The sequence below is a fragment of the Bos indicus x Bos taurus genome, chromosome 2 (genome assembly GCF_003369695.1).
Source record: "Bos indicus x Bos taurus breed Angus x Brahman F1 hybrid chromosome 2, Bos_hybrid_MaternalHap_v2.0, whole genome shotgun sequence".
Lineage (NCBI taxonomy): Eukaryota > Metazoa > Chordata > Mammalia > Artiodactyla > Bovidae > Bos > Bos indicus x Bos taurus.
The window spans coordinates 848,506-862,109 of NC_040077.1; the positions used below are offsets into that span (position 1 = coordinate 848,506).

General features: G+C 46.0%; 1 protein-coding gene across 1 annotated transcript in view; it reads right to left on the bottom strand.

Moving 5' to 3' along the window:
- The window catches only part of CYFIP1 (cytoplasmic FMR1 interacting protein 1), a 108,693-nt gene that overhangs the window by 2,223 nt on the left and 92,866 nt on the right, over positions 1 to 13,604 (bottom strand). Inside the window, 7 exon segments of the mRNA XM_027554365.1 lie at positions 1,922 to 2,069; positions 2,498 to 2,736; positions 3,463 to 3,557; positions 4,077 to 4,149; positions 8,721 to 8,851; positions 11,663 to 11,753; positions 12,012 to 12,155. Of these exon segments, the coding sequence (XP_027410166.1) occupies positions 1,922 to 2,069; positions 2,498 to 2,736; positions 3,463 to 3,557; positions 4,077 to 4,149; positions 8,721 to 8,851; positions 11,663 to 11,753; positions 12,012 to 12,155 (921 nt within the window).

Below are 13,604 nucleotides of genomic sequence, written 5' to 3' on the forward strand. Positions count from 1 at the left end.
CTGAGCAGAGAACTTTCTCCAGCTGAAGACAGCAGAGGCGCGGCACAAAATTAGTAGTGTGAGAGGGACTTGATCATGTTGGCTGGAAGGGGCCATGTGGAAAGCATGAGAAGGGATGTGAGCTAAATAACCAGCAAGGAAATGGAGACCTTAGCTCTCCAATGGAACGGAGCTGAATGGAGCCAACCACCTGAATGAGTCTGGAAGTAGATCCATAACTAGAGGCTCCAGAAGAGAACACAGCCCTACAGACACACTGCCAGTGGCCTTGTGAAACAGTAAATGGAAGACCCAGCTGAGCCACGCTGTTCCCGACCTCTGACGCAGAAAACTGAGAGATGTTAAGTACTACACAATCGCACTCATCTCACACGCTAGCAAAGTAATGCTCAAAATTCTCCAAGCCAGGCTTCAGCAATATGTGAACCGTGAACTACCAGATGTTCAAGCTGGTTTTAGAAAAGGCAGAGGAACCAGAGATCAAATTGCCAACATGTGCTAGATCATTGAAAAAGCAAGAGAGTTCCAGAAAAACCTCTATTTCTGCTTTATTGACTATGCCAAAGCCTTTGACTGTGTGGATCACAATAAATTGTGGAAACTTCTGAGAGAGATGGGAAAACCAGACCACCTGACCTGCCTCTTGAGAAACCTGTATGCAGGTCAGGAAGCAACAATTAGAACTGGACATGGAACAGACTGCTTCCAAATAGGAAAAGGAGTACGCCAAGGCTGTATATTATCACCCTGCTTATTTAACTTATATGCAGAGTACATCATGAGAAAGGCTGGGCTGGATGAAGCACAAGCTGGAATCAAGATTGCCAGGAGAAATATCAATAACCTCCGATATGCAGATGATAGCACCCTTATGGCAGAAAGTGAAGAGGAACTAAAGAGCCTCTTGATGAAAGTGAGAGAAGAGTGAAAAAGTTGGCTTAAAGCTCAACATTCAGAAAATTAAGATCATGGCATCCGGTCCCATCACTTCATGGCAAATAGATGGGGAAACAGTGGAAACAGTGGCTGACTTTATTTTTGGGGGTTCCAAAATCACGGCAGATGGTGATTGCAGCCATGAAATTAAAAGACACTTAAACTCCTTGAAAGGAAAGTTATGACCAACGTAGACAGCGTATTCAAAAGCAGAGACATTACTTTGTCAACAAAGGTCCGTCAAGGCTATGGTTCTTCCAGTAGTTATATGGATGTGAGAGCTGGACTATAAAGAAACCTGAGCACCGAAGAATTGATGCTGTTGAACTGTGGTGTTGGAGAAGACTCTTGAGAGTCCCTTGGACTGCAAGGAGATCCAACCAGTCCATCCTAAAGGAGATCAGTCCTGGGTGTTCATAGGACTGATGTTGAAGCAAAAACTCCAATATTTTGGCCACCTGATGCGAAGAGCTGACTCATTTGAAAAGTCCCTGATGTTGGGAAAGATTGAAGGCAGGAGAAGTGGAGACAGAGGATGAGATGGTTGGATGGCATCACTGACTCAATGGACATAGGTTTGGGTGGACTCTGGGAGTTGGTGATGGACAGGGAGGCCTGGCGTGCTGCAGTCCATGGGGTTGCAAAGAGTTGGACACGACTGAGTGCCTAAACTGAAGTATAGACATGTCTGATGAAGTCCCCAAATGGAAGAAAAACTAAAATATTTGAAAAGATAATAAGTATTTTCTGGAATTCAATTACAAAGAATCCATAAAATGACAAACACAAGAAGATCTACATACCTTGAAAATAGAAGGAAAATGGCATCAGACTCCTTTGCTCACTAATTCTATTTGGACTCATTTGGGTGAAAAGAAAGTTTCATTTGGTGGCACCTTTTGTCCTCAGATGAGAAACATTCACAGGGAAAAAAAACAACTTTAAATAAATAGAAAATGTCTGTCTTTGTGAAGCTTCCACATACCACATTTTTGATGATTTCGTCTTTGCCATCGTGTTTCTGGACTTTGAGCAGATGGTAGCAGAAATCCAGCACAGCAAAGCGGCGCTGCTGCCCAAGCAGCGCAATGATCATGCAGCCAGCCCAGTGGAGCCCATCGCCAAAGCACTGCCTGGAGACAAGAAGCAGGAGGTGGAACGGGCAACCAGATGCCAGTTGCCAAACCACCTGTGTGCCCCGCAGGGTATGATGAGCAGAGCTGTGTCCCTGGTTTGGTAAACACCTCTTTGGGGTTCCTGTGGCAAACTGTTTCTGAACCTCTTTTTAGATCAAGGCCCTGCCATGAAGAATGAGTTCATGAAGTGCTGGTGGTCCTCCTGTCTAGCAAAATACACAACTGACTTGCATAAGTCTCCATGAGTTCAGAAAACTCCAGAAGCCCAGCCCTGAGGCATTTCCTAGGCATCAGGTAACAGCCCCTATTTAAGCCGCTTTATTGCAGCTCAGCAATATGGGGATCCATTTCCAGAGGAAAGTGGTTCTCTGCATGAGCCTAACGCCAGCTTCTCTCCCATTTCCCTTCCCTGAGCACTCACTTACTCGACTGTAAACTCGTGTGTTCCCACAGGAATGCAGTAGACAAACTGCATGGCACTCCAGAGTCTGTGAAACTCAACACAGTCATCTACGTGCATGACCCCATTGCTGGGCAGAGGCCCGCGCCAGATGGAGTCATCCAGAAAGGTCCGGATCCGGGTCAGGATGACTTCAAACATGGACAGGCCACAGCAGAGACGCTCCTTTGTCAGCAGGTCCCCCTCTCTTGCTATTGCAATTTGCTGTAAAAGGACAAAATGTCACAGGCATGGCAGGCAGCTAGAATGCTGAAGTCGAAGTACTCCAGTATTGTTTTTGACTCACTGGAAACTATCACACCTTGCAGAAGAGGGTTTTTAAAAATAAACATCAACAAAATACGTCAGCTATTACTTATATGTCTTATCAGACTAAATAGAACTGTCAAGCACAGTTGTTCTTAAGGGAGAGGTTTACCTCATGAGGACATTTGGCAACATATGGAGATACTTGGTTTTCATAGCTTCTGGGTCTAGTGGCATCTAGTGGGTAGAGGCCAGGGATGCTGCTAAATGTCCTACAATTCATAGGACAGTCCCCCCAGCAAAGAATTATCTCATCCAAAATGGCAACAGGTTGAGAGACTCTGATGAAGCTAGCTTAAGTTCCTCCCTGCCTCCTGTTCTTAAAAACCAATGAGAAAGCTTTCCTCATGAAGGGGTGGACAACAAAAACAGCGATGTTTACTGTGCACGCCTCACCTGCCACGTGATGTTCCGCGTCCTTTCACGTGTTAGCTCATTCACACTTCCCAGCCACCCTGTGACAAGGTCCTATTATAAAACTCACTTGGAAAACTCAGGCCTGAGTAGCTGAGCAGGCCCATGCAATCTCTTGATGCCTGAGGACTAGGTCTCACCCAGAGTCCATCCACCCTGCCAAGGACCAGCCCAGCTGGGCGCCCAGCTCACAGCAGCATGTTGCATTACCTGTGGAGTTCCCAGTCTTTCGATCAGAGGGACAAGGTGCAGTGGGGCATACTTTGATTCTAGTCTTTTCATTTTGGCATCAAGTCTCTCTCCCTCTACGGTGGAAAAAAATATTTTATACTCTATTCCTTGTATGAATAACAATTGCATAAGTTTAATTTTGTAAAAAAAAAAAAAAAACCCAAATGAAAAATATTTAACATTATGCATAGAGGTTCTCTTTGAAAATTCTTTTATGGAACTGGCTCATCTGCTATTTTAACTCAAACAGAGAACTGAGTCTTTGCTCAGTATTCAAACTTTTAAAAACTTAATGTAGTCAAAAACAGCACAGTACAATGAATCCTCTGTGACTATCTGTTGCTACAATCATGAGCTCATGGCATTCTTCTTTCATATATACCTAATACCCCTGCTCCCATGCTATTCTGAAACAATCAAGATACAGCATTTCCATCCTAAGTACTTCCTTTATTCAGTATTCATTTAACTATATTATATTACTTCCAGGATGTGACTGAACAGGAAGCAAACTCAAAGCTGGCTTTTTAACTAAAGAGAACTCTCTGGCAACACAGACATGTGTCCCTACCCTGGTCAGAGGACTGGCTCACCTTTCACATGGACCCTTGGCAAGATGTTCTGGAAAGGGGCTGCGTGCAGCAGGTCACATACTTCTTCTAGAGACTAGAACAATGAAAAAGAAGGCTGCATGAAGAATCTCATCTCACAGTAGAGATGGACAAAGAAATCGGATGCTGAAAACAAGGCACATCTTTGTCATTTTGTGTAAAATAAACACTGCAAGCAGACTGCCCAACAGGAGTCTCTGCGCTGGTGGAGCTGTCCCTTGCTGTTCTGGCCAGGTAGCTACCAGCAACATGTGGGGATTAAGTACCTGGAATGTGGCTAAGGAACTGAATTTTCATTTTTAGTTACTCAATTTTCATTTTGATTAATTTAAATACAGACCAGAGATCAAACTGAAAAAGCAAGAAAATTCCAGAGAAACAACTACTTCTGCTTTATTGACTATGCCAGAAGCCTTTGACTATGTGGATCACAAGAAACTGTGGAATTCTTAAAGAGATGGGAATACCAGACGACCTTAACTGCCTCCTGAGAAATCTGTATGCAGGTCAAGAAGCAACAGTTAGAACTGGGCATGGAACAATGGACTGGTTCAAAATTGGGAAAGGAGTATGTCAAGTCTGAATATTGTCACCCTGCTTATTTAACTTATATGCAGAGTACAACATGCAAAATGACAGGCTGGATGAAGCACAAGCTGGAATCAAGATTGCCTGGAGAAGTATCAATAACCTCAGATATGCAGATGACATCACCCTTATGGAAAAAAGCAAAAAGGAACTAAACAGCCTCTTGATGAGAATGAAAGAGGAGAGTGAAAAAGCTGGCTTAAAACTCAACATTCAAAACACTAAGATTATGGCATCTGGACCTATCACTTCGTGGCAAACAGATGAAGAAACAGTGTCAGACTTTATTTTCTTGAGCTCCAAAATCACTGCAGATGGTGACTGCAGTCATGAAATTCAAAGACTCTTGCTCCTTGCAGGAAAACCTACACAGCATATTAAAAAGCAGATTGTGATTACTTTACTGACAAAGGTCCGTCTAGTCAAGGCTGTAGTTTTTCCAGTAGTCATCTATGGATGTGAGAGTTGTACTGTGAAGAAAGCTGAGCACTGAAGAACTGATACTTTTGAACTGTGGTTTTGGAGAAGACTCTTGAGAGTCCCTTGAACTGCAAGGAGATCCAACCAGTCCATCCTAAGGGAAATCAGTCCTGAATATTCACTAGAAGGACTGATGTTGAAGCTGAAACTCCAATACTTTGGCCACCTGATGCGAAGAGCTGATTCACTGGAAAAGACCCTGATGCTGGGAAACACTGAAGGAAGGAGAAGGGGACAACAGAGGATGAGATGGTTGGATGGCATCACTGACTGGATGGACATGAGTGTGAGCCAGCTCCTGGAGTTGGGGATGGACAGGGAAGCCTGGAGTGCTGCAGTCCATGCGACTGCAGAGTCGGACACGACTGAACGACTGGACTGAAACACAGACAGGACTGAGCACAGTGCCTTTGTCTTTAGGGTCTCTCAGCTGTCCCTGCAGAGCCAGGAAGCAGGTGCCTCCTTTGTAAACAAAGAGCAGGAGGCAGAAGGAAGGGGCACCGTTGGCCATTCCCCACTGAGCCTAAAACAAGAGTCTGAGCAGTCACTCTGAACCTGTTGTTGGATCACAAATTCCTTTAAACAGGCAATAAAACCCCACACTACATAAAACCTGTTCTCCAAAACAATGCAGTGTAGGAAGAAAGCTTACTTCCAATATCACAGGGGTTTCACAACATCTAAAACTCCACCACGAACCCAAATATGGTCAGGAAGGGTGCCCTTCCCTCGCTGGAGGGCCCATAAACAAGGGAAACTCCTTAGCAGTGTGCTCAGCGCAGGGCAAAAAGACCGGAAGTGAGAATGGGCTCTCCTGCCTCCTACTGTACATCCACCCTAAAATCTTGAGAAAGCAAACTGCTAAACAAAGAAATAGTTATCAGAGAATCAAAACATACTGACTGATAAGAGTTTCCTTTCTGAGGATCTCCACAAAGATGACAGCAAAACTAAGACCAAGAGGAGGAATAGAAGGCTTTCTGTACCATCATGTGAAAGTCCTGTTATCCCGTAACATAAGCCTGGAAGAGCAGTCAGTCAGAGACCTGCTCCTTCAGAACCCTCCAGAAGGAGACCGACCCCCTCCTCCACACCTCCTGTGCCCAAGTCCAGAAAGAACACAAGCTCTTCACACAGAAGGCAGGCATCAGACGTGAAGGACTACCACGCAGACACAGACTAGCGAGTAACGTCTGTGGGTTATCACGCAGCTGAAAAAGGCTGATGACTGTCAACACTTACTAATGTGGAATGATCTCCAGATTTACTGTCAAGTGAAAAAGGGAACGCGGAGATGGGTGTGGATACACACGGATGAGATACTGCACTTTATGTATGTGTTCAGGAGAAGTCATACGTGAAGGGACTTTTCCTGTATTAAATATTGAAAATTCATGACGAGTGATTACTATTTACAGGAATTTCCCTCACTTATCTTGTGTATTTAGGTGAAAGATCCAGTTCTCCCTCAGCTGTTCCTGGAGCAAGGCTGCCCTGGACACCAGCTTCTTGGGGAGCTGCCTGTTGGCCCGGCACCACCAGTCCTGCTGCAGGGAGCAGCTGGGCTGAGTCGCAGGCAGGGGACAGCAAGGGCCTGGGGGCTGCCCGCCTTTGGCACCACATGGAAAAGGTCTTCTGCGAGCAGAGTGGCAGAGTAGAGTCTGGAAGATGCAGGTCCTGACCAGAGACTGCACCCTGCACCCGAACTTGGGCTCCCTGACACGAGAGCCAACATACCTTTTTCGAGTAAGCAGGTGTTAGGTGCCTAGCCCGCTGGCTCAGCCCCTCAAGCCTGCAGTCTGCCTGCCACGCCCTGCACAGTGTATGCAACACCTGGCCCAGGTCGTTGCAAAGCACACCGTGCCTCTGCCAAGGTGCCAAGGCTCCAGAGAGAGAAGAGACTGCTTTAAGAAGTAACAGAGCAAAGATCTCCCCAGACAGAGCTAGAAATGTAACACAACTCCCACTGAAATATCAGTGTGCTTTTTCAGTGTATTTGGCCCAAGGTGATTCTCATACTTTCAGAGCAGAGCAAAGATCCACAAAGAGGTAGCATGTGCTTGAAGAAGAATACGGTAAGGAGCACGTCCTACCGGGGGTTAACACTTTAGTTAGAGCTACCATGAGTAAGACAACATGTTAGAAGCCGTGGACAGACACAGACTAGTAGAATGAGGAGGAAAACCAGGAGACAGACTAGCACATCCACAGAAAGCGGAAGGGTGACAGAGGGATCCTGCTGACCAACAAGGAAAGGAGTCTTCCTTCAGTCACTGGAGAAGGGACAACTGGTGACCCATGAGGAAAAAAGAATCTTCATCCACATCTCACATTACACACAAAAACCAACTCCAGAAGGATTATAAACTTTAATGTAGAAACAAAACCTAAAATCTTTAGAAGAAAATATTAAAGAATGTCTTTATGATTCCTAGAGAGGAAAGGACTTCTTTGAAGAGATACAAGAAGTGCTTGTACACAAGAACCATAGAAAAGAGACTCTAGTCAAATTAGGAGTATCAGTTTCTCAAACATCGCTACTATTAGAGTGAAAAGATAAGCTAAAATCAGGGCTTCCTTGGTGGCTCAGCAATAAGAATCCACCTGCCGATGCAGGAGACACAAGTTCGATACCTGGGTCGAAAAGATCCCCTGGAGAAGTAAATGGCAACCCACTGCAGTATTCTTGCCTGGAGAATCCCATGGACAGGGGAGCCTGGTGGGCTGTAGTCCAAGGGGTCACAAAAAAGAATCGGACACGATCAAGCGATACACAACAATACTAGCATTTGCATGTAACACACAGAAGATACACAAGTTGTAGTAAAATGGACAAGATACAAACGGAACATTTAACAGAAGGAGAGCCCAGCAGCAGCAAAGACGCCCAGTTCCGCAGTCCTCACTGAAAAGCAGAGTGAGGCCACCTCAAGAGGGCTCTGGGTGCAGAGCGGTAGTCAGCTGACAACCTACAGGGACAGAGGGAGAGGCCGAAGGACACCCCCAGCAGGCAGGCAGTGGGACTGCGCGTGCCCACGCATGATTTCTTGGTGTTGCTGGGCTCCCAGCGCTTGCTTTCTTATGCTGTCCACCTCAGCAGGCATGGGCCATGTGTACCTATTTCAATGTAAAAAGTTAAAATTCAATGACATTTAAAACTCTGTTCTTTAGTCACATGGAGCCCCACCCTGAGGTCTCAACAGCCTCAGCTATGGAATTTTCCATCACAAACAGTTCTCCCGGGCAGCAGCTTTATACATTATGTGTATGTCATATATGTTAATCTAGATGCAGTAAATCTATAATAAAACATTCTTAAAATATTCACACAGTAAAACATTCTTAAATGAACTACTGCATTTTTGTTTTTCAATTGTAGGGAACAAATTCAGAAGTCTAAATAACGATGAAAAAAAGAAAAGTGCTTTACAACACTTGCTCTCCTTCCCCCATTAAATAACGCCAGTAAATCAAGCGCCTAGAGAATGGCCTCTTCTGTCATCCATGAGGAGGAAGGGGCTTGGCAGCACGCGGGCCACGGCAGTGCTGGGCACTCACCAGGCTCTGCTCTATGAGCAGGCAGAAGAGCACAGCGTTGCCCACCTCCCGCAGGTTCTGGAAGCACACCGTTTTCAGCTCCGCATACTCAACTATGTCCTTCAGCTGGTGGTGGAAGAACTCCAGGATGCCTGAAGTGGGAGAGAATGAGTGTGGGGCTGGGAGAGGCTAGAGGGAGGGAGCGTGACAGTGCACAGCCTGGGTCCACGGCCGGAAGCACCCGTGCTGACAGAAGACTCTGACACTGCCATCCTGCCCACCAAGGAGATGGCTGTGTCCCCTGTTCCACCGCCTGCATCCTTGTCCTCAGCTCCAAAGCCTGCCAACCCAGTCCAGGCACAGCTTGTTCTTCTGTGCTGTGCAGATATTGTGTTATTTTCACAGACTGAAGGTCTGTGGCACTCCTGTGTCAAACAAATCTATAGGTGCCATTTTCCCCATAGCATCTGTTCACTTCATGTTTCTATATCAGATTTTGATAATTCCCGCAATATTTTAAGTTTTTTCATCATTATATTTGTCATGGTGATCCGGGATCTTTGATGTTATTATTGCAAAAAGGTCACAACTTGCTAAAGGTTCAGATGATGGTTAGCATGTTTTAGCAATGACGTGTTTTAAATTAAGATACTTAGTTGTGTTTATTTATTTATGGCTGTGCTGGGTCTTCATTGCTGCACTCAGGCTTTCTCTAGTTGTGGCAAGCAGGGAATACCCCTCATTGCAGCGTGCAGACTGCTCATTCTGGTGGCTTTTCTTTTTCTGGAGCACGGGCCCCAGAGTGAGGGCTCAGCAGCGTGCCGCACTGTCTTAGTTGCTTCAGGGCATGTGGGATCTTCCTGGGCCAGGGATCAAATCTGTGTCCCCTGCACTGGCAGGCGGATTCTTTACCACTGGACCACCAGGGAAGTCCAAGATACGAATGTCTTAAAAGGCATATCTTGTGTTACTGCACACTTAATAGACTCTGCTGCTGCTGCTGCTAAGTCGCTTCAGTCGTGCCTGACTCTGTGCGACCCCATGGACTGCAGCCCACCAGGCTCCCCCGTCCCTGGGATTCTCCAGGCAAGAACACTGGAGTGGCTTGCCATTTCCTTCTCCAATGCATGAAAGTGAAAAGTGAAAATGAAGTCGCTCAATCGCATCCAACTCTTAGCGACCCCATGGACTGCAGCCCACCAGGCTCCTCCGTCCATGGGATTTTCCAGGCAAGAGTACTGGAGTGGGGTGCCATTGCCTTCTCCGTAATAGACTATAGTATAGTACAAACATAACTTTATATGCATCAGAAAATAAAAAAATTCATATGGCTTGCTTTATTGTGATAATTTGCAGCTGGTTGGAACCAGATATGCAACATCTCGGAGGTCTGTGTATACCTTCAGAGGAGGCATCATGTTGCAATAAATGAGCAAGACCACAGTCATCTCCAGCAGAGGTAGAAAAGGTATTTGATAAAATTCAAAATCCCTTCACAGGCACAGAAAGGAACGTGTTTAATCTAATAAAGGACATCTACAAAAACCCTGTAGCTAACATAATACTCAGTGGTGAATCTGCATGCCTTCCCCCAGAGCTTCAGAGAAAGAGAGCATCTTCACCACTCTCCTGGAGGTTCTGGATGTTGTCATAAGGTAGGAAAAGACACGAAGCATAAAGTCTAGGAAGCACTCTATCCATTCACTGCTGAAACAGTCAAAATCCCCGAGCTGACTCTAGAATTTATAGTCATACAGAAGACCCAGAACAGGCAAAACAACACTGAGAAAAATGCTGGATACTTAAAGAGATTTCAAACCTCTCATCCCATCAGGTCAGGCCCTGAGTGCTGTTCCACAGTGACCCCACAGCCCTGCCTGCCTGAGAGACCATCGTTTCCTCTTGGTGGTCCACCCCACAATGAGCATGAGTACAGGGGTACTTCCAGCAACATGGCACTACCTCCACAGTGGTGCCATGCCAGCTGGGTGAGGACATGTGGAAACCAGCCCGGAAGTCCACAGCTCTCCTGCAGACCAGCTCTGGATTTGGCTTAAATGGCTTTGTCTTTGACATTTAAAATATCCACCTCTAATAAGGATCTGAGCACCAGTCTTATTATCCCAACATTACCCGTCTACTTTCTGAGATTTTCCCTAAGCCAGGACAGACCAATGGTTATTCCCTTCCCAGTGGCCAAATGGGTCACCTCACTGTCTCCTCCAACACCAACAGCAGCCTTGGGTGGTGCCAGGAACACCCAGGGGCTCAACCACACCAGCCAACTGCCTATCAGGACAGTATCTCACTGGTGACCAACAAGATAGTTTTCCAGCTTTCAATAAAGTATTAACAGATAAGAGATAAAAGGCAGCTTTGTTAAGAGACAAAGGTTCTTGTAGTTCAATTTTATCACAAACAAAGCTCTCTGAGGTCATGAATGTTATCCATGTAGAAAGCCCCAAATCCACTCTGGTCAGGTCACATAGGTTCGTCTGGCACCCCAAAGACCACATCTGCCTGAGGGCCCTGCAGCTGGCCAGTCAGTAAGATAGGAGGCTGCCGGGCAGAGACAGACAAGCTGCACTGTCGGGGCAGTGACCCCCTCCACGGGCTCCCCTGCAGCCTGGGCTGCTGAAGACTAGCAGGCAGTTGGACCAGGCAATGGCGCTCCCTGCCTCCCCCACCAGTGATTTGCAAGATCCTGGTATTACAGGAGAGCCAAGGTGCACAGGGTTCACAGCACTGTCACCCTCCACCCAGCTCTCCCACCCTTGCACACCTGCTCTTGGTTGAAAGGCAGGTTTGTTCTGTTAGAAACAATCAGGTTCTAGCTTCCCACCTTCTCCCACTTGGGGAAGGCAGATCTGATCCTTACCAGTAATTTCCAACTTGATTTCCCTTAACTGACCTAGGGCTGACACTGCCCCTCCCTGTACGCCCCAGAGGGACGCTGTGCTCACCCGGGGAGCCGTACTCATGTCGCGGCAGCCGGCAGACCTTGGGCATCACCTCCATCAGCGTCTTCACATACTGTAGGATTGTGCCTTGCAGCTGTGAGAGATGGTCTGTGTCAACCACCAGCCACATTACCCTGCAGGCTGTCGGTGCGATGGGGACTTTTGAAAATGAATTTGTTAGTAAAATGCATGGTAATGACCCAGGACTGAGAATCACTTTGGCTAGAAAGGAAATCTCACACACAGAAGGAAAGCAACCTCAATGGGAGTGGGCAGCCCCTCGCCACACAGGAACTGGGTGCAGAATCCTCCCCCCAACCCTGGGAAGGAAGCCCACCAGAGGGAAACATACCAGGCTTTTGACCACCTTCAGCAGCTCTTCCATGACCACTGCAATGCCCTGGTAGCCAAGCAGCCGGCAAATGACCTGGAAGTGTGGGGGCCCCACAAAGTTCCGGTAGCTCCCATAGATGCTCGAATAGGCCAGGTTTAAAGCCTGGGGGCAAAGAACATTAGTGCTTGATGAAGCTGCCGGGTCTTCAGTGTAGCCCCATGCACACATGAAAATGAAGAATCCACATGTACATGCATTAGCACACAGTGGATCCAGAGAACCTGTCAGACTGCCCTTCATTGGTATCTAGGTTTTCAACCTGAAGACATGAAAACAAGCTCGCTAAAACAGAAGGAAGAAAACAAAACCATTTGGTCTTCCAACATTTATTAAACTGCCAGTCCTACAGAAGATATTTTGAGGTCCTGGAATGAGCAATGAATGTATCTGAGAAGCTCACTGCTGCCCCCGTATTACTGCTCCCCGTCTCCTAAGGGAGACACTCGGCAATAGGTTCTGATGGGACAGTGGGTACCAGGGAGCTGGAGACCGCAGCCCCCGCATGGTGGGCAGGCAAGAAAGGTAGGCAGGGTAGTTTCTGGTAAGATCAGGCCTCCAAGTTTGTCTAAGGACGCAGGCGCACACCCATCGAGGAAACTCCTCATGTTAAGCGTTCAGTGCTATGTACTTTGCTCTCAGCTCTTCTTTAGCTGCACCCTGCAAATTCTGATTTACTTCCTTTGAGACTTCTCTTGCCCTAAGGATCATTTAGAAATATGTTAATTTCAGTGTCTGGAGATTTTCTTGTCATCTCTTTGTTACTGATTTCAATTGAGTTCACTGTGGTCAGATAACACTGTAATATTTTGATTCTTTGAATTCTGTTGAGGTTGTTTTAATGCCCAGTATATGCCGAGGTTGCTTTAATGTCCAGGATATGGTCTATCTTGAGAATGCTCCATGGGTACTTGAAAAGAATGTGTGTTCTGCTGTTGTTGGGTGAAGTGTTCTACACGTGTCCATGAGATCCTGTTGGTTGATGGTGTTCATTCTTCTTTGTTGCTGATTTTCTGTATACTTATTCTTTTGATTACTAAATGAGAGGAAAGTTGACCTCCCCAACTACAACTATGGAGTTGTTCATTTCTCCTTTCACTTATGTCAGTTTTTGCTTCAAGTATTTTGAAACTGTTGTTTGCAATTCGGATTGCTATATCTTCTTGGTTGCTTGACCTTCTTCTCATTATGTTATGTCCATTCCTCTTTGCCCCTGATGTGTGGTACATGTTTTTCCATCCTTTTACTTTTAATTTACTTATATCGTTGACTTGAAGTGAGTTTCTTATGCAGTCGTACTTTTTAATCCACAATCTCTGCCTTTGAACTGTCTTTAGACTACTTACATTTAATACATTTACAAATAATGCAATTATTGATTTTTAAGTAGGCTCTTTCTTCTTCTCTTCCTGTGGGTCACTTAGACATTTTCTGGAATTCTGTTGTGACATAACTGTGGTATTTTTGAGAGCATCTCTTTGCACAGGTCTTTCAGTGATGTTCCAAGTTTTACATTATATGTTATGTGAGTTAACCTATGAGCTTCCCTGGTGG